Source organism: Phanerochaete carnosa (genome assembly GCF_000300595.1).
Source record: "Phanerochaete carnosa HHB-10118-sp unplaced genomic scaffold PHACAscaffold_1, whole genome shotgun sequence".
In the NCBI taxonomy this organism is placed as follows: domain Eukaryota; kingdom Fungi; phylum Basidiomycota; class Agaricomycetes; order Polyporales; family Phanerochaetaceae; genus Phanerochaete; species Phanerochaete carnosa.
In genome coordinates this window covers 4,435,736-4,453,353 of record NW_006767628.1, presented here as the reverse complement: position 1 = coordinate 4,453,353, position 17,618 = coordinate 4,435,736, and the positions used below count along the sequence as shown (strand labels likewise).

The 17,618-nt window shown below is 55.0% G+C and overlaps 6 protein-coding genes across 6 annotated transcripts; 2 read left to right on the top strand and 4 right to left on the bottom strand.

The window, feature by feature from the left end:
• Positions 1-332: 332 nt before the first annotated feature.
• Positions 333-1,569, bottom strand: PHACADRAFT_190672 (uncharacterized protein; the record flags this gene model as incomplete). The annotated part of the gene is made up of 7 exons (XM_007390852.1): positions 333-462; positions 514-740; positions 794-821; positions 879-914; positions 981-1,012; positions 1,061-1,195; positions 1,243-1,569. 7 exons carry the CDS (start codon positions 1,567-1,569, stop codon positions 333-335), a joined length of 915 nt encoding a protein of 304 aa, XP_007390914.1.
• Positions 1,570-2,153: 584 nt separating this feature from the next.
• Positions 2,154-6,508, top strand: PHACADRAFT_190671 (uncharacterized protein; the record flags this gene model as incomplete). Its single annotated transcript, XM_007390851.1, has 11 exons — positions 2,154-2,273; positions 2,330-2,567; positions 2,619-2,832; positions 2,891-3,246; positions 3,299-3,445; positions 3,498-3,573; positions 3,625-3,998; positions 4,055-4,271; positions 4,343-6,083; positions 6,191-6,337; positions 6,386-6,508. The coding sequence occupies 11 exons, from the start codon at positions 2,154-2,156 to the stop codon at positions 6,506-6,508; spliced, it is 3,753 nt and encodes a 1,250-aa protein (XP_007390913.1).
• Positions 6,509-6,672: 164 nt separating this feature from the next.
• PHACADRAFT_248159 (uncharacterized protein) lies at positions 6,673-8,314 on the bottom strand. The gene is made up of 5 exons (XM_007390850.1): positions 7,880-8,314; positions 7,711-7,829; positions 7,595-7,662; positions 7,274-7,536; positions 6,673-7,116 (listed from the first exon to the last, which is right to left on the bottom strand). Exons 1-5 carry the CDS (start codon positions 8,058-8,060, stop codon positions 6,860-6,862), a joined length of 888 nt encoding a protein of 295 aa, XP_007390912.1. The 5' UTR covers positions 8,061-8,314; the 3' UTR covers positions 6,673-6,859.
• Positions 8,315-10,038: 1,724 nt separating this feature from the next.
• On the top strand, positions 10,039-11,143 carry PHACADRAFT_248158 (uncharacterized protein). Its single transcript, XM_007390849.1, has 5 exons — positions 10,039-10,175; positions 10,239-10,420; positions 10,475-10,567; positions 10,622-10,895; positions 10,953-11,143. The coding sequence occupies exons 2-3, from the start codon at positions 10,309-10,311 to the stop codon at positions 10,546-10,548; spliced, it is 186 nt and encodes a 61-aa protein (XP_007390911.1). The 5' UTR covers positions 10,039-10,175; positions 10,239-10,308; the 3' UTR covers positions 10,549-10,567; positions 10,622-10,895; positions 10,953-11,143.
• A 515-nt stretch (positions 11,144-11,658) lies between these two features.
• On the bottom strand, positions 11,659-14,024 carry PHACADRAFT_248156 (uncharacterized protein). The gene is made up of 6 exons (XM_007390848.1): positions 13,777-14,024; positions 13,546-13,719; positions 13,424-13,485; positions 12,680-13,373; positions 12,534-12,629; positions 11,659-12,482 (listed from the first exon to the last, which is right to left on the bottom strand). The coding sequence occupies exons 1-6, from the start codon at positions 13,900-13,902 to the stop codon at positions 11,928-11,930; spliced, it is 1,707 nt and encodes a 568-aa protein (XP_007390910.1). The 5' UTR covers positions 13,903-14,024; the 3' UTR covers positions 11,659-11,927.
• Positions 14,025-14,921: 897 nt separating this feature from the next.
• PHACADRAFT_82400 (uncharacterized protein) lies at positions 14,922-16,606 on the bottom strand (the record flags this gene model as incomplete). Its single annotated transcript, XM_007390847.1, has 4 exons — positions 14,922-15,409; positions 15,466-15,577; positions 15,646-15,991; positions 16,197-16,606. The coding sequence occupies 4 exons, from the start codon at positions 16,604-16,606 to the stop codon at positions 14,922-14,924; spliced, it is 1,356 nt and encodes a 451-aa protein (XP_007390909.1).
• Positions 16,607-17,618: the final 1,012 nt, after the last annotated feature.

The following is a 17,618-nucleotide window of genomic DNA, read 5'->3' as shown; positions in this document are numbered from 1 at the left end:
TGCAGCGTCCTCCTCGGATGGTGGAATGGAGAGGCCCAGGAGGGATTCGCTGAAGATAGTGCCTTCGTTGAGCTACGTGAAGAGTGTTATTGAGTTTGTTTTTGCTAGGGAATGACATGCTTACGTTTGTACCCGCCAAAATAGGTACGTGCAGGAAGTTGCCACTCGCGATCTGTACGGAAGGGCGTGCTGAAATGAAGCTCCCCGGAGGGCCCACTGCAGGCTGCCACAGCTGTCCATTAAGACGTTGACCTATCAGAGTGTTCGAGGCGTTGAGCAAAGTCTATAATGCTTTTGTCAGATTTTCCTCAGTAGATTTCCCATGGCACGAGTCATACCTCGAACGGGACTTGCTGCAGGCATTCAAATGAGCCAGGTCCCGACGTGCACCCAACTGCCTCGGTCAACAGCGCATAGGGCTTGCCTGGCTCATCGTACGTACTAGCGGGAGGAGCTGTCTTGCTATACATGTGTCAGTCCACATCCCAGCGCTTGAAGGAAGACATGACTGACAAAGGTCCGGTAGACGAGTCAAAGATCGCAGCCCGGAAGTGCGATTGCTTAGCCGGGAAAACGATTTGTGCCTCTGCACTACCGGCTCCGGCAGATTGACCCCAGATTGTCACTTTGTTCGGATCGCCACCGAAAGCTGCGACATTGTCTTGTAAGAAAGCGAGGGCTAGTCGCTGGTCCTGCAATCCGGCGTCCAAGTCCTCTATGGGTACATGAGAGCTGGCCAGCTGCAACAATGCTCAGCACAATATTAGTTCGTGTGAAAGAAAAAACGACTGACGAAACCGAAGGTGTTGACTCGATAGTTGCTGATGGTGTCAATTCAGTGCGCCGAGATGGAACGATGGGATGGCGTCTGTACTTACATCGAGACGAAGACGATTGGTTTTGAGATATTAGCACTGCGATTGATGATGCCTACAGGGAGCGTCGAAGGATGAGTGAAATGGATGGACACAGCTGCTTACGCGTTGGGTCGAATGAAGGGTTGGAGGCGGCTCTAGAAAATGGTTAGCCGCTACCTTTCTACTAAACAAAAGGCACCTACCCGTCCATAAATGCTCCACCCTGAATGTATAAAATCTGAGAACGGATACGTGACCTCGGTAGGGAGGAGGCTTACGTAGAACCAGACAAGTACAGGCAGCTTCGCGTCAGCTCTCGTCCCTGCCGGCCTCCACACCTGCCAAAAGGTCAAGTGATGTTGGGGTGTATACAATGGAAACGTACGTTGAGAAATAGGCAGTCCTCGCCGAGCGGAGCACCTAAGGTGTCTGATGGTCTTTGTGGGCACGCATTACCGAATTGGTTAGCATCTTGTACCGAATGCGAGGGCTTGGTAATGGCGACAGGGCTCTTGAAGCGCAAGTTCCCGACCGGTGACTGAGCGAAGGGAATGCCGAGCCATTTGTCAGTATTATTGGGAGAGCCTGCAGTGGATCCCCTGGAATGTTCCAGAGGGACTTTCACGACCAGTGACGCGTCCGATGTCGCCGCGGCGGAAACGGTCGCCGACAGCACTGCGAGGACAAGACCTAGTAGGACACGGGCTAACATTGGTAGTTTTGCGACAGTGAATGGTCTGAGATGAGCCCTAGAGCTAGAGCCCTATCGCTGCAGAGACATTCACGGGTTCATATACTCGACCCTCTGCTAAACCGTATGGCCGACCACAGGCTTCTCTTCACCAGACGTCTGGATCTGAAGCCATAAGAAGGCTGGCTCCATTACGTCTATAAGTCATGAGAGTCAGTTCAATGGGAGAACAGCTATCGCATTAGGCGACACTCCGAGCCTACGCACAAAAATAAACCTGCATACGTTCTCGATGGATGCGGTCTGTGAGAGCAGGATATTTTGGCCATGCACGTGTCTAGCTCATGAGAACCTCGGGAGAATTTGTGCATTAGATAGGATGAAGAAGTGAGACGAACAGGGGATAGTCACTGTCATGCGAGTTTCTGCTGCGGCGTGGGCAGGCCATTCTTTCCTGTGGAGACGCTAGTAGGTAGAGATTAACGTGAAAGCGGATCAATCGCGTCGCGTTTCTCGCGGGCGGAGTTTGATCGCGTCTTCAGCGTCATTCTTTCGCGGCCCTTCGCCAGGCGACGCATGTACCCAACCATCATACTCAGCTATCCATGTCGCTCAGAGGTAGAGAATTGGCATTGCGAGCTCATATTCACGACCTGCTGCACGATTATGCACTTACACACCTGACCACCGACTATGTCGCGTTCACTAATAGAACCGTACACGAAGTGAGTGCTCTTGACTAACCATACTAGACCTTAGATTGAGTTCAATTACTGTGCAGATTTTGTCCCAGAGTTTACATACTATACCAACACAGGATCCAACATCTCTCACCCTTGAACCAGCCCTGCCGGAATTAATCGCTTCAACCTTCAAACTACCCGGAGTGACAGAGTACCAGGAGAGGTTGGATGTCAACCCAGAAGCCAAGTCGTATCTTAAGGACTTCCTCCAGTCCTCGGCTAGTTCGAAGTGTAAATGCAATAAGTCTGAGAACTGCTGGCTTGAAGGCGAGAGTGGTATGTTTTGTCGTTTGAAACCTTTGAAAGCATACAGCTGAGGTTTTTCAGATATTCACTATATTCGTCCATTGTCCCCTGTCTTGACGTTACGAGCCGTCCACCAAACTCCTCAATTCGGGAAGACGACAGCTCGTAGCCGTGTCCCTGGACCATTGAACTCCTTACTCGCGGACCGTGGAGTAGCAAAAGCCGATGTTTCTATTATTGATACAGAACTATCAAAAACCGACGAAGTCCAAGAAGACATTCGCGAAACGGTATCGTGCGTATGCGTCTCGTCCACCGGACCTTCTACTTCATCGACCTTCCTCTCCATGTAGCGGCCGCAAGCTAGTCATTGATCCCGATACGCTTGCATCTGTACGAGATCTAGTTCAGCAGACGCTTCCCCAGGGAAACGCATTCAAGCATAACAACGATGATAACGTTCACGTTGCGGCCTTCCTGTGCAGGAAAGACACAAATTCGCCCACCTATGATCCCCCGCGATATGCGTCGCCGCCTCTATTCGCCAGAGATCGAAATCCTGGTGGTGCTCGTCTTCCAACAGCAAGTAGGTATGGCGGACTAGGCGGGCTCAAAGACCTTGGTCCGCTGGTGCAGACCGCAAAGAACCCCAATGAAGAAGAGTCAACCGACCTTTACAAGGAACACATGGTGGTAGTCGACGGTTGGAGTGAATATATACGCTGTTATCATTGGGTTGCAAACTGATAACATTGCTCCAGAAGCATACGAGACACCATCTTCACCAAGCTTCTCCTCGTATTCGTCATCCGGCGAAGAGGTGGACGAGCTTGAGGTGGACAGATACCTGCCCTGGTCGTCCCCGAGTACAAACGAAAAGCTCGCAAAAGAGTATATCGATAGAATGGGTGAGTAACGAGATTTCCCGACGGTTTTCGCCTTGATGACCAACACCCACAGATGAATACGAGCTTCCTCGGTCCAAGAGATTTAGATGTTCGCAGGGAAAACCAAGGCTTATCGGGGAGAACGAAAGGTGCGCCGCCTCATGTGTGGATATATTTATGAGCTGATAATATTCACGCAGTCTTCACTCGTTCCTATCATTTATTCAACCAATACCGAAAACCCCAACAAAGCAACGCGCGAAAATTGTTGTCGGTGGTGGTTCCATGGATGGTCAGACCAACCCTATAACGCCGAAGTCCGAACCGTCTTCGCCGCACACGACTATCACTGCCTCGCTCCTCGGTCAGCCACCTACCATCATGGATTCCGAAGTGGGCACAATGAGTCCGGGTAGTCCGGAGCTGAGCAGTGGCAGCGACGACATTGGAATCACAAGAGTTTTGAAAAAGATGTACAAACACGAGAGTGGGACGGACGGAGGCTTTGTGGTCGACCCGAAGGACTTCATACTAAAGGAGAGATTGGATGACAAGGAAACCCTCCTGATGGACGGTAAGCCGCTTTTCACCACCTACAGAGACTGTTGTTCTGGGCCCACACCCTCTCAGTGCCCGACTTGCCGCCACCTAACGAACATCCGCCAAACGATGCATATATGCCAGCCTCCCTCGGCGCTCTATTAGCGCCGAAGGACATCAAGAAGGACAAAGATATAGCGGACTCGACAAGACTAGGACCCGTCATATCTCGACAAGATTCTACCCAAAGCGGCTTCTTGAAAGAGATCAAGGGCTCCAAGGCCTTGAACCTCGAGTTGAGCTGGCGGTTCGTCGTCTTTACTAAAACTTCGACGGGTCCATTTCCCATGCCACTAATACGTTTCCTGTCGAGAACAGGCCATTCAACTTCGGGACAAGTGTTCCTACGCATGAAGAGGTGTCTCGGCTTATTGAGAACGTCCAGGTTGAATGTTTGGAAGACCTTAAGGGCGAGTCAGAGTGCGCTCAAGAAGGTTCTACGGTCGAGGATGCTCTGGCTGAACTCCTACGTGACTTCACTGTTGTCTCAGACAACATCCATACCGGCATTTCTGGCAATCCTTTCGAGACGGCTTCAGCTCGGTGCTGGTTCCTCGATCAGTTAACCCCGAGTATCTCTATTGAGGGCGATGGCTCTGAGGAATTTGTCTTGACGACTTCAGAGCGGCAACGCCTTTCTGGTCTGCCGGACCCGACCCCCTCTGGCAGCAATGATGAGGACATCAGCGACGGGAGCTCCACTAACGACGATCGGCCAGTCAAGCGACTTAGGTTCTCCTCACCGGCTGTTATCATGCCATGTGCTCCTTGGCGGTCTTTTGAACAAGACTCTGGCTATCCCACAGCTGGTCTTCCCGTGAATTCTGCGGCAGACGGGGACTACTTGGACTGTGTCGAGGACTCAGGCGTTTTCATCCCCGACTCGCCCGAATCTAGGTCACGAGCGAATAGGTTCGGCCAACTCTCAGACGACGCACACGGATTCGAGGGACCTGCCGATGACGGCGAGGTCATTCCTGACGTGGAGCCCGTACTCTTGGGTCACTGGGAGGCGGGCTGTCCCGCAGCTTCAGTCTGGACACGACCTCCGCCTCATGGTCCTGAGAATGACACTACTATCTGCGCTCACTCTAGACACTTCCATGGAGCTGACGGCACTACCGACAGCACTTCTGCTCCACCGCGCGCGACGCTGGCTGTGACGGGTGCTATTGCTGGCCAACCTGACCTAGCACGATTTCAAGACGAAGAGAGCACAAACTTCCCGACGGGTAACCAGCTGCAACCTTGTGAATTACCAATAGAGCGCCATACAAACATTCCATCTGTCACGGATAACGCAAGCCTCCTGCAATGTCCATCCGCAAAGACGTCGCTTCAAGAATTCATGCGATTACGCTCTAGGCAAGTCGTCGCACCGGACGTCGTTCATCATCTCCCTACTATCCAAGTGGCGCGAGGCAGCGGCCCGGACACTATTCCTATTACGGTACCCCCCGAACTCGTGGACGGCCATGCGCTCATTTTGCCAGATACACATTTTTTGCCGAGCACCCGGCACAGGTACCTCGTCTCTCTCGAATTTATCCAGAGGCGTGGACTGGTTCGGGCGCTAGCTTCGGCTGCGTGCGCGGTGCGGCTCACTGAACGCGAAAGCCTCGGCGGCGCGGACATCGTTCTCGATCCAGACGCCGCGGTTACCTTTTGCCCTCTCCGGACGATGCCGAGTAAGTGCGAGGCTCTGACTTCGCTCGTGAACCGGCTCTCCTGGCGATTCGCGCACCTACTCATCGTTTTCGAGTCATTTCCGCTCGACCAGCCTTCACACGGCCATATGGGTGGCCAAGAGCTTCTGTCAGTGGACCCGTTCTCGCCACCCGTCGCTAAAGCGGTGAAGAAGTTCAAGCGGGATCTTGCTCTTGCGGAGGCGTGCTGCGACAAACGTGCAGACACGACTGTACAGCTCGCGTTTCCGCTGACGCTCGCAAATGCAGCACGGACAGTAAGACTATTCGGAGACCTGGCCGAGGGCAGAGACATCACAGGCGGTGTTATCTGGGGCGACCGTCATTGGCTGGAACTAGATGACGAGGATCTGGTACGTGCGCTACCAATATTTTATTTATTTATCGTTTGCCTTTTGAGACATCCGCTCATCATGCCTTCCGTAACTTGACTTGACGATACCTGTGCCTGACCCTGCAGGACGAGCGTGACCTCGCTGCAATAGATGGCATGAACGTTTTTGCTGCTGCGATCATCTTGAACAGCGTCACGCTCGATGACTTCCTCGAGAAGATGCCAGACGAAAGGCTGCAGTTGTTCGGGGAACTCGTTGGAAGGCATCGTATCGTAAGTCTTAAATGCTTCGGAGTAACTCGATAGTAACCTTGATAACAGACAACATTCAACACCATCATTGCTCGCCGCCGGCAGGCTGTGGAGCTCTCGTCGTCTTCGCCCCCCATGACCAATGAATCTCCTTCACTTATGGAAGCCACAGCTGCGGAAATCCATGCATGATGCTCGTGCCTGAGTCGCTCAAGCAGCCCATTAGGGACTGCACTGTGGATGTGCGGTAGTCGGATAAATTGTGTTGTGCTGCTGCATCTTGACGCCGAGATTGACATCGTGTCAATATAAATCAAAGTTTCAAACGACCTTACGAGACAGAGAGGACGAGCCAATAATCATGCATGTTCAGGACCGAAGCATAGTTACAAATCAGACGGGTACACGATCACGTCCTAGCTTTAGAAGTCCATCCGTGCCTATTTCGATTCCACCACAGAGTCCGGTCAAACGATACGCGCTTCTCGCTGCCGCAGGCACGCTAACCCCCACCTCGTTGAGATTGCGATCGAACCGTATTCCTCAGGCACTCTTCTTCTGGAGCGGGACGTGCTCCAGCCCGTAGAGGGCGGCCGGTTCGTCGCCGGCCTCGGCCTGAAGCCTGGTAAGAGTCTCGGTCTGGAGACAGAAGGTGTTGTCAAGGGAGACGACGTAACCAGGCTGGCAGCGACGAATGACGCAGGAGCCTGAAACGCAAGTGACATCCATGACGCCTGGGATACCCGTGCAGTCAACGCCCCGTGCAAGGTTACGGCCAAAGGGCACCATGCAGCCGCCGCCTTCAGTGTAGAGTTTACAACCGAAATTGCAGAGTTGAGTTCAGGATATGTGCGAAACAGATTGACGCGTCGTAGAATTACCCAAAGCAATGAAAAGTGAAGTCAGCGGTGACTCGCGTACGCCGATCAGCATGGGGCGAGAGGATCGTCCACTCACAGCTCTCGAGGTCGCTCTTGGTATCGACGCACTCCCACGCGTTAAAGTTGCCGAAACCGTAGACGCCGCATGCCGTGAGCTCGGCGCCGCAGACGGCCCTACGCTCGAGGTCCTCGCGCTTCTTGGGCCCGGAAGAGGGGCAGGACTTGTACGAGCCACATATGCCGTTGCAGACCTTGTTCGGAGCAGGACAGATGCATTGCGTGGGATGCGAGGCGGGAGAGGGGACGAAGCCATTCTTGCATTGGAAGCCACAAGGGTTTCTGTGTATTGGCTTGTCAAGAGGTGTTTTTTTTGTTCATCAAGTAAATAAACGCATACCCAGCCGAACAGAGGGGATCACAGTTGTCAGGATAAGTACAGGTCTCATGGCCCGCAGCGGTGTTGACCTGAACGAATCGTCAGACAGCTATGCGAGGGTGGAACGAGTCACTAACCGTGTCCGTCAGAGTAGCCTCGACTGACGCTACTCCGACAAGACCGACCGCACTCGCGACAACGGGATTAGACTTGGAATTGCACAGATCAGGAATAGCGGAAAGGCAAAGGCAAATGTCTGGGAAAGTCATCTTAGAGACAATGGCTAGCAATGAAACTAGCACCGACCGAGAAGGCCAACTATGACTTTGATGCCCAAGACGTCGACCGCCAACTCGAGGTCGATGTTGGCACATACATCCGACGTCGTCCGAGCAAGATGCTGGTATGTCGCACGAGCCGTGCCGCTCGCCGCGAAGGAGAGCAGCCCGATTACGAGGGAAAAAGCACGAGCGTTGTTGAAGCGCATTCTTGACTTTAGTTCGTGACGGTCCGCAAGGAGAGATGGGGCTCACCCTTGCTCTCTATCTATGCCAGGTGAAGCGTTTTATACACCTTCCAAGAAACTGCCAAGTTCATCATATTATCCTGACGTCTTGACGCTAGCGATGCAGGTACCCGCCAATGGCCTGTAACTCCGTGTTCGATGGAAATAATGAGGTGATCTGGACCGGCCATTGAATCTTAACATCGAGCTCGGGAGAGAGGACTTGGAGGCAGCAGTCTAGAAGGTGGAGTGAGTTTCGTGCCGTAGACGGGGATCAGTCGAAATGATGGGGCAAAGTCGCTAGAAAAAGCCATGCTCACTCTTATTAAAAAGCGCGTCAGAAGGATGTCAGGGCACGGGCTACGGCGCGCCAGGCTTGCCGTCGACAACATGCAGCATTAATTACAGCACACTCCAGCGACGGATCTCTTGTTCTGACTGAGACGAAGAGGTGTAGCGGTGTTTGCCAGTTGCGGGCAACGTCCCCCGAGATTGAGGGCCAGGGTCGGTGGATATCTGTCAGCACAAATGAGAGACGGCGCGAAAACCTCAAAGCCGGTGCACCTCGAGTCGCTAAATTAAATCAACACGCCTGTCCGGACCCATCCAGATGTTCAGCGGCTGCCCATGGGAAGAGTACATTTATCAGTCGAAGTCGGATGGCGACAAACGGCAGACGGGCGCCGTCTGGCGATGACCTCACCATCGTGAAGTTCATGCACGCGCCCCGTGCGCAACCATGCGGATCGGCACGATCTGAAATGATTTTATGTGTTGACATGCGGCTGAAGATGGTTGAGAGATGTACGGCATTGAGGCCGCAACAGCAAGTACGTGACGCATCGGCGGTGCCACTGTCGAAACGCTGATGTACAAATCAATGTGCCAAGACCTAGAAAACCAACCTTGCGTTTGTAGGGAGTATTGTTCAGCTCTTGTTCTGTTGTATCGCACGAGTAGAAAGCTCAGCAAAACAAGTCATATAAAGTATACCACGTTCCGCTTCATGGAGGTTGAGAGCAAGTACGCGCAAGCGCCCGTCACTGTAACAGCCAGTCAAGCTAGTCAAGTACTGTCCGTCTTCAAGCTTTCAAGCCTCAAGCTACCCGAGAAAGAATAGAGCAACTAATCATAATTATCTCGAATGTCCGCTACTGTTTCTCTCGAGTCAAGCCAACAGCTTAATGGTACCGAATCTTTGCTAAGGATGACTCTCACGCTTGCACGCATGTCCTACCTTTATATGTCTCCTGTTACCCACGAACTGACATTGAAAAGTTTGCATCACTGACTGAACGCGTACGCTTTGTATATGGCTATCGCCCTCTCAAACAGCTGACTTGATCTTGTATAATGACCAGTTTTGCCATGTGCTCTTCGCGAGCCCGAAGATGCCCATCCTCTCTGGCTTCGTTACTCTCCTGTGCCCGCCGGCGTCCCTGTTATCTGTAACGTCGGTTCCGCCTTCCCTCGCTGTCAGTCTCACGTCCAGAGTTTTCCGTGGCGTTTTCTCCGTTTCGAACGGAACCGAACGATGGCTTGGTTTTCCATTTTCCGAGTCGTCGTTGGACTCGGAGATCTTGTGCTTCAAATCTCCAGCACTCCTCATAAGCCTAGTACCTATGGAAGTACAAGATGTCAGTAATTTTAGGGACAGTTGCCCTTAGTTACCATCTGCAGCCCTCGAGGTGCCGATGGACGTGGACCACCTAACTCAAACTGAATGCACGCTAATGTATGTCTGCATCGTTTTAGCTGACACCGTGCCTCCCACAATCAGGTCTAGAGACTACTCAGAATCTTGGCGATGGACAAGCTCCCAGTTCTTGTCGGGTCTTGCCATCCATATCACATGTAGACAAAGATTCGAGCCAAAGCGTTTCAGGGAGACGTGTGGCTGCACGGGTATGTGCATGGTGACATCTTGTTCAATAATACTGAACGAGAGTCTTGCCGCAGTGCCTATATCTCCATACCTTCGACCTGATACGCATCGCTAGCGGGAGTGTCAATATCTCAGAGCCCTAATTCTCGTATCAATGTGTGGCGTTACTTCTGGTCTGTATCTCGTCTTTAATATTAATGATAGCCTGTCTGGTAAGTAGCGAATTAATCCTTTGGGCTTCTCCGGTACCCACGCTAAGTTAGTTTGGGGTTTAGCTCTGCAGCCTTAATGGTTTTTCGGATATACAGCCAGTAACCGGCCGGCATGTTCCACCAGAGGATCTCAATGCAGGTCTATAGAAGAACGATATCAGTCCATTCGGCGGAGATCCTGATGAATCGCAGCTCGAGTACCGACTGGACAGTCACCGCGGTCATAGGTGACTATATGGGGGAGAGTGAGCACTACGATGAGACAAAACGCGTCTTTGGACTTACGTTGCGTTTCACAGTCCGCAGGTGCAGGCAGCTTGCAGTCCCACCACATCCACTTCAGAGCAACGGCTACTCCATGCAAATATCATGAATTTCTACACGATCCCCTTGTAAGTTTATGCGCTATGTTCCGCACTGCGTCCTATTCACTCTTAGTTGCATAGCAAGACAACTTCGTCAGCGTCGATGTACGATAAATTCATAAACTTGGCAAGTCATATCCCAGCGCCTTCAAGCGACTGGGTGCGAAGAAAGCCTGGGTCGTTAAGTGCTAGTGGTTCGGCGTGGGCTCAGCTGTTTGCTAAGCGTTAGCTGTATATTCAACGTTTCTGTATACCGCTCCCCCATACGCGACATCCACCCTTACGAGCGAGCGCATCAACGACCAGCCCTGACAACCGGCCTCTCTTGCATGCGCCTATGCTTGGGAGGAAAAACGTGAGCTCTTACGTCGCATTTAGCAGAGGCTAGCGGTGTTGATATACTTTCCTACAGCTCAACGAGGGTACCCAGCTCTCTGCAGCCTTTCCACCCCACCCGCCATTGAGAATGGCGTCTTCGATAGCTATATCCGCGAGCTGCTTGTCTCAGACTTCTCGACGGTCAATAACGGCACCTTCGCAACGATCCACACACCGTACCCCGCGAACGAACCCACGCTCGGCACAAGCGACAGCCTGTACGAGGCGTAATACACACACGGCCATAGTGTTCCGCGCGCCGCTGCAGCCACCGTTCGCGTTCATTCCGAAAAGAAAAGAAAAACTCGAATCTAGCTCGGCGTCACCCTCGGTTCCGTCCTCGCTGCCGTCGCTATACGAACCAGGTGCTCGGCTTCCTGAACAGTTTCGTGAACGATCTCGATCCGGGACGTAAGTGTGTTCTCGGTGTGTCGTCCTGTGAGCTGCTTACGTCCAGGATCTCTTACGTTCACGATCTGCTGTGCCGGTCGGATGGCCGCAGTACACGCACGAGAGAGCAAACAAATGCTTCAAGCTCATGCAGAGGTGACATCACTAGTACTGTCATAACAGACCATATGTTGTTCTCGGGCTTGCTTGGGACCGACACCGACACTCTGGCGCGAATAGACTTCCTCTTGGACAAGAGATCTTGAGAGCTGAAAGGCGGTGCTAGCTCAGATGCGGAAATGAGGATGACGCGCCAGATCCGTTCGGACAGTTGTCATCCGAGATATCGTGTTTATCATCTATTACACTAAACGACACAGCTGCGGACGCAGGCTCGTCATGCCTGCATGTACATGGCGAACAAGTCTTACGCCCGTTTGAACGTCGACACGGTCTGACAAGGTCAAGGTAGAGCCGATGAAAGACGTACACACAAAATGATTCCTCCGTAGAAAACAGAACCAAGCATAAAACCCTGGATGAAATGTTAACAGCTCCTGGCACGCGTGTTCCTGTGCATCCACGGCCCCTCGGGGCCCTCGAAACAAACCTGGCACTCTCAGTTCTCGAACCCAGCAAAAGGCAAGCTGAACCACAACTGGTTGTGCTCCTTCCAAAACTGCACGCGCTCGTGCTTCATCGCATGCGCGCTCGCGGCCGCCTCGTCGTCGGTCAACACGCCCTCGACAAAGTCCATGATGCGCTCGATGATCTCCTCGGGCACGCGCGTGTCGATGCTCTCCTCGAGCGCGGCGCGCACCCACGCCGTCTGCTGCGCCGGCACGCGGTTCGTCGCGGGCACCTCGAGGTCCGACGCGTCGTCGTCGCCGCCACCGCCCGTGAGCTCGGGGTCGACGAGGTGCAGGCTCAGGAGGGTGAGCGCGCCCGGCCGCGCGGTGTCCTCGAGGCGCACATCCGTGAAGCGGTGCTGGTAGATGTTCGGGAACGCAAGCGCGTGTCCCGCCCGCAGGCTCGTCGTCCCCAGGAACTGGTGACTCGACGAGTTGAGCCGCAGGCCCCAGGTGCGGATCGTCGCGCCCTCGTCGTCTGAGGAGCAGCCCACTGGTGCACGGACGGGCATGCGGAACGAGAGGCTGATGGGCTTTACGTTTGACTAAAGGAAAACTGAGTTCGATGAGGGAGTGTACTGTAGATGGGAGCGCACCATTGCTATGCATTGTACGACGGACGCAACGATACGCTCGTTTCTCATGCCCTCGGCGTGCCAAGGTGTGCCATCGAATGCAGGATGATCTGGGTGCTGTGGTTCTCGTTAAGTCTCGTCCAGGCTCCTGCTAATCTTGTACCCACCACTTGGATGTCAGTCACTCTGATAATGACTTTGATGTTCCTCCCCCTGAGACTCGCCCTGAACTTCCTCTCCTCCATCCCACCCATATACCCCTGTTCGAGGACGTCCGGATACTGTATCGGCCTGCTCAGCGTCCAGGAACGCAGCTCCTTTTGGTAGACCGCCCAGCTCTCCTCGTCGTCCGAGTGCTCAGGCGTGAGGGGCTCGTCCCACGCTGTGTACCTGCACGTCCCGGGGATGCGGTGCGAGAGTAGGTTGCTGCGGTGTAGATCGGTGAGCACATGTTCGAACAGCGGAACCGACGCAGCGAGGGCGCCCTCGAGGCTACGGTACAGTCCGTCCTGCCACGGCGGCACGCCATTGATGTACGAGAGCGTGGTGACCATCGGCGGGCCTGCCGATGGGCAGGGCGAGACCGCGAAGAGCGTTGGGAGGCAGGCGAAGCGCGACGAGATGGTGTAGTTGAGCTGGGAGAACGGGGGAGGCTCGGCTGGGACGAGCGTGCCGGACAGGTCTCGCACGAGCGTACGGCCGTAGACTACGGGGTGGAGGTAGGGGTTGATGATATTGCGACAGGAGGTCCCTAGCGAGGACACCGTTCGAAGGGTGTTGAGCTGTTCTTGGAGGATGTGCAGGAGGCATGGGTCGTTGGGGGTACTGGTCTCCCATATGCGGTCGTAACAGGAAACCTCGCTAAGGCCGAGTTAGCACGTTTCGCTTGAGGCAGAGCACAGCGTACGCACCAGTTCGCGTCTTGGTTTTTGAGAGCGAGATACCCTGAGAGCTCGTCGAGGACATATTGAACCTACAATAGCTCAGCCTGAAGATTCCATCGCGATGAACGTCGGCCCAATCGACGACCCACTTGTTTCTGGGAGAGAAACACGACGGTGTTGCCTGTCGATGTCCGGACACAGAAGGACGAGCTGAGTGCGGTATTTCTCCAGGAGCACCTCCACACGGGGTCGCTCAGCTTCGTCCACCAGCCGTCGGACCGCCTGGTTGTGGCGGACAACTGGCACATCGCGAGCTCGGTGAGCTGCAGGCATGTCAGTGTCAGGGGCCATCTTCGCACGAACGAAGCTCATTGGCGCACCGTCCTGGGGAGCTCTCCGACGCCATACAAGTATCGCCCGCTTCCGCCGTTCCAGAATGGGTGGAGGTATCCGCGGTTGAGCTTGCTGGTCTCGAGGGCGTCCGGGGGGGCTGTGTTCATGGCCATGGTTGTTCGAGAGAAAGCACAGAGGACAGGAGGCAAGCAAATCGGGGGAATCAGTGTCCCAAGACGGAGGGAGAGATGCGGAAGGGCCGCGCTGCCCCGGCCGGTTGCCGTCCAGAGCCTGGTCGACGTTGGGCGCAGAGTCCGCAAGCGCAGGCGGGCCCAGGCCGCGCAACGCCTTTGTGGCGCCCAGGCGCCCGCAATCCAACGTTGAAAATTATACAGTAAATAATACATCGCAGGCTCGACTGGCGAAGCAAGTGTCCAGCAAAATATACAAGAGCTGTCCCCCGCTCATCTGGTCCTCCACTGGCCCATGCCCTGCATCCCGCCCATGCCCATATTGTTCATCCCGCCGCCCATGGGACCTAGGCCCATTCCGGCGTTCATCGAGCCCAGGCGAGGGCCCACGGCCGCATTCATCCCCATCGGCTGATTCATCCCATTCAGACCCATCGCATTCGGCATTCCCATGCCCCCGCCCATGCCCATCCCGCCCATGCTCCCCATGCTCCCCATTCCGCCCGCACCCATCCCCATCCCTCCCATGCCCATCATCTCCTGCCCCTCCCAGCCGCCCATGCCGTGCATCCCGCTCGCGTCGAACCCCGCGCCGCCACCGCCGCCAAACTGGTTCATGTTCATCCCGCCCATGCCCATCCCACCCATGTTTCCACCCATGCCCCCGCCCATGTTCCCACCCATGTTCCCCAGGTTCGCCATGTTCCCGAGCGCCCCAAGCGCGCCGAGGTGGTTCCCCATGGTGTTCATCCCCGCCATGCCCTGCGCGCCGCCCATGCTCATGCCGCCGACGCCACCCATGCCGCCACCCATGCCTGCCATGCCTGCGTTTGGGTCCTGCCATCCCATGTTCTGCGCCATGTTCTGCGCCATGTTTTGCATCGGCATGATCAGTCCTTCGCTGCCCATCCCGCCCATCTGTCCGACACCACCCATGATGATAGGAGGGCCCATCATACGTGGAGGTGGGTTGAAGTTGCGGTTGTGATTGTGCTGCGTCGTCATGCCCATGGGCGTGGCCATCCCGCTCGGCGCGCCTGACATCGGTATCGCACCGCCAGTTGACGTCGACGATGGTCCGCCTGAGCGGACTGGAGACTTTGGTCGGAGGGCGTCGATTTCTTGGGCGCACATAAGCAACGAGACAGAAAGCGGGCGGTAGCAGCAAGCTCACCACTTGTCATTGGCACAACAAACTTTCCACCAGCCTTCGTAACCAGCTCCTTCATACCCGCCTCCCAAGACTCCCGGTCCCACTTCACGGGCGTGTCCTCGTCTTCCATCCGCGCGTCGTCTCCAAGGGCATCTTGCACCCGCGCCTCCTCGCCCTCGGCGAGTGCAGAGACCCACCCTGGCCGCAACGTGCGTGCGCGTCCAAAGATTTCTAGCCGACGGAGGCCAAGACAAAAGTTCTCTATCAGAGTGTACATCTCTGGAGGCTTCAGCGTCGGATCTGAGACATCGCCTTCCCAGATCAGCACGTCCGTGTCTGTAGAGCATGGAATAAGCAGCTGAGATGGCCAAAAAAAACGAGGATAAGCGCACCAACGTTGCAATGCACAAACCAGGAATCTGTTGATCGCCGCACTGTACCACGAATGCCCATGAGACAATGTTGTTTAGTCCGAGTGAGCAGCGATGTCGTAGGCGGGTCTGTCTATCTTGGATTAAAGAATAGTCGCTCCGCGTTAGGCCGTAGGATAATGAGCAAAGGGAGAAACGCACGCCAGGTCCCCGATTCGTCGTGTGGTTCGTCTTCACCCACACAATATCTTCGCATCGTCTGAAGCCCCACCTCGCCATGATCTCACGCCCACGTTCGAGACCTTCGCCCGCACCACTGCCCACCCACATGAGCACAAACGACGGGTCGGCGGCGAGTGTTGGTATCGGGAGCTCTTGTAGGTCGTCCCATGTAAACGACGACGAGAAGGGCGGGTCGATGAGGATGACATCGAATTTGGATGGGTTTAGCGAGGAGAGGGACGAGAAGGAGAGGTATCGGGGCGCGAGGGCGTGCTGGGCGACAGAGGCCTTTTTAAGTGCGAGCAGGCGTTGTTGTTTCGGGTATCTGGATTGGAGGAGGTGAGCAAGTGTAAGACCCGGCCACGTTGCAAGACGCACGCAAAGGCCCTCATTACGCCGATGCAGCATACTCAGAATATATCCAGACGCAACGACGACTGGCGCCGACCACTCGTCGTCCCGCCAGGATGCATTCCAGGACCGCATCCGCGCACAAGACCTCCACGAGCAAAAACAAAGACGACACGCACTCTTCGAAGCGGCGCTCCGGGTCCGCACCGAGCACCCAGTTCTGCGGCCACTCGCCGCCGTCGACGTAGCGCTGCGAGTAGTCGTTGCGGATCGTCTCCTCCTCGGGGACGTAGTTGCCGTAGCGCGCCATGCGCGCGCGTTTCGCCGCGGGCAGGTCCGGGCGGTACGGTGCCGGCCTCGGCGGGAGCCCAGGTGACCGCGAAGGTGAGGGTGAGCGCGACGACGATGGCGGCGGCGGGGACGGCTGGGGCGACGGCACGAGCGGGACGTTCAAGATGAGCTGCGGCGGGGACGGCAGCGTGCGCAGCTGCCGCCGGTGCGCCCGCTGGTTCGTGCACACGTGTGCTAGCAGTGCGGAGTGCGCGGCGAGAAGGTCGTTCGCCGACGCAATGCATTCGGCGGTGCTCATCGCGAGGGGCGTCGAACAGGGAGGGGCAGGAGGGCAAGTGCTCAAAGGCGCTCAAAGCGAGGCGCGTTCGGCTGCTCTCGCCACGTGGTGGGTCTGATATATGGGACTCGCCGGCGTCACTGCACAACACTTCCAAAGGGATGTCTCTAAGTTGTTCCGAGCTATCTACAACATAGCACGCCGTACGCGACATAGCTTATTCTTACCAGTGAGTAGGTTAGGGCTGGATGTCACATGGTTTCTTAGAGCGGGCGGGAGATGCCAACCAGTCTAGTTAAGAAGATGAGAAGGATGCCAGTGACGAAGCGGCGCAGCAACATTGGTAAGCACATGAGCTGGCAGCGGAGAAGAGTGAATTGTGAATGAAAAGAAGACGAGAATACGAATGTTATCGTAGCCAGCATGTAGAATTACCTCAAAATCGACACCAAAGCAAGCGAAAAACGTGGTGAGGAGCCATGGGCGCTTGATAATAAGGGCGCGTTAATCAAGAGTCAAGTATCGCACTACAAGCCAGCGCAGGACTTGCTTATCCCATCCTTACACCCTGGGTACCCGGACTATACCGCTATGCACGATAAAAGAGAACAACGCGGCATGGATCTCGCGGAAGATTTCACCTCTCACAGACAGAGCCATAGCGGTTCACTTTCAGCGACAATAATCGGCTATAACCTGGCAATAGCCTGACTCATCGAGGATTTTATAAACGCTTTGTCTCCCTACTTCTCTTCTCCTGCTCTTGCCGTCGCCTTCAACCACACGCAAAAGCGTAGAAGTTCTAAACGAACCTCAGCCCTACTATGAATCCACCTCTCTCAGCCCTGAGAAACATCGGACATGGCCCGAAGATCGATGTCTCGCAGGTCACTGTTTCTCTGATTCAATGGATTATCGCCGCCGCCATGGCCTCGGGAGTCTTCTTCGTGTGGCTCAAGGTACGAACTTCCGGAGCTTTTTCACATGAACTGGGAGCTATATATACTGTGACCGACAGGCTCCAAAGAGGCCC

Excerpts from the sequence above, each read along its gene's own strand:
- PHACADRAFT_248158 (XM_007390849.1), top strand. The coding sequence starts at position 10,309 with ATGCAGGTCTATAGAAGAACGATATCAGTCCATTCGGCGGAGATCCTG. Across the intron at positions 10,421-10,474 it reads AGGTGACTATATGGGGGAGA|TCCGCAGGTGCAGGCAGCTT; the intron begins GTGAGCACTACG and ends TGCGTTTCACAG.
- PHACADRAFT_248156 (XM_007390848.1), bottom strand. The coding sequence starts at position 13,902 with ATGGCCATGAACACAGCCCCCCCGGACGCCCTCGAGACCAGCAAGCTC. Across the intron at positions 13,486-13,545 it reads TGTTTCTCTCCCAGAAACAA|GTTCAATATGTCCTCGACGA; the intron begins GTGGGTCGTCGA and ends GAGCTATTGTAG. Across the intron at positions 12,630-12,679 it reads GAGTGACTGACATCCAAGTG|CACCCAGATCATCCTGCATT; the intron begins GTGGGTACAAGA and ends CGAGAACCACAG.
- PHACADRAFT_248159 (XM_007390850.1), bottom strand. The coding sequence starts at position 8,060 with ATGCGCTTCAACAACGCTCGTGCTTTTTCCCTCGTAATCGGGCTGCTC. Across the intron at positions 7,663-7,710 it reads AGGCTACTCTGACGGACACG|GTCAACACCGCTGCGGGCCA; the intron begins GTTAGTGACTCG and ends CGATTCGTTCAG. Across the intron at positions 7,117-7,273 it reads CAAGAGCGACCTCGAGAGCT|GCGGCGGCTGCATGGTGCCC; the intron begins GTGAGTGGACGA and ends TCTACACTGAAG.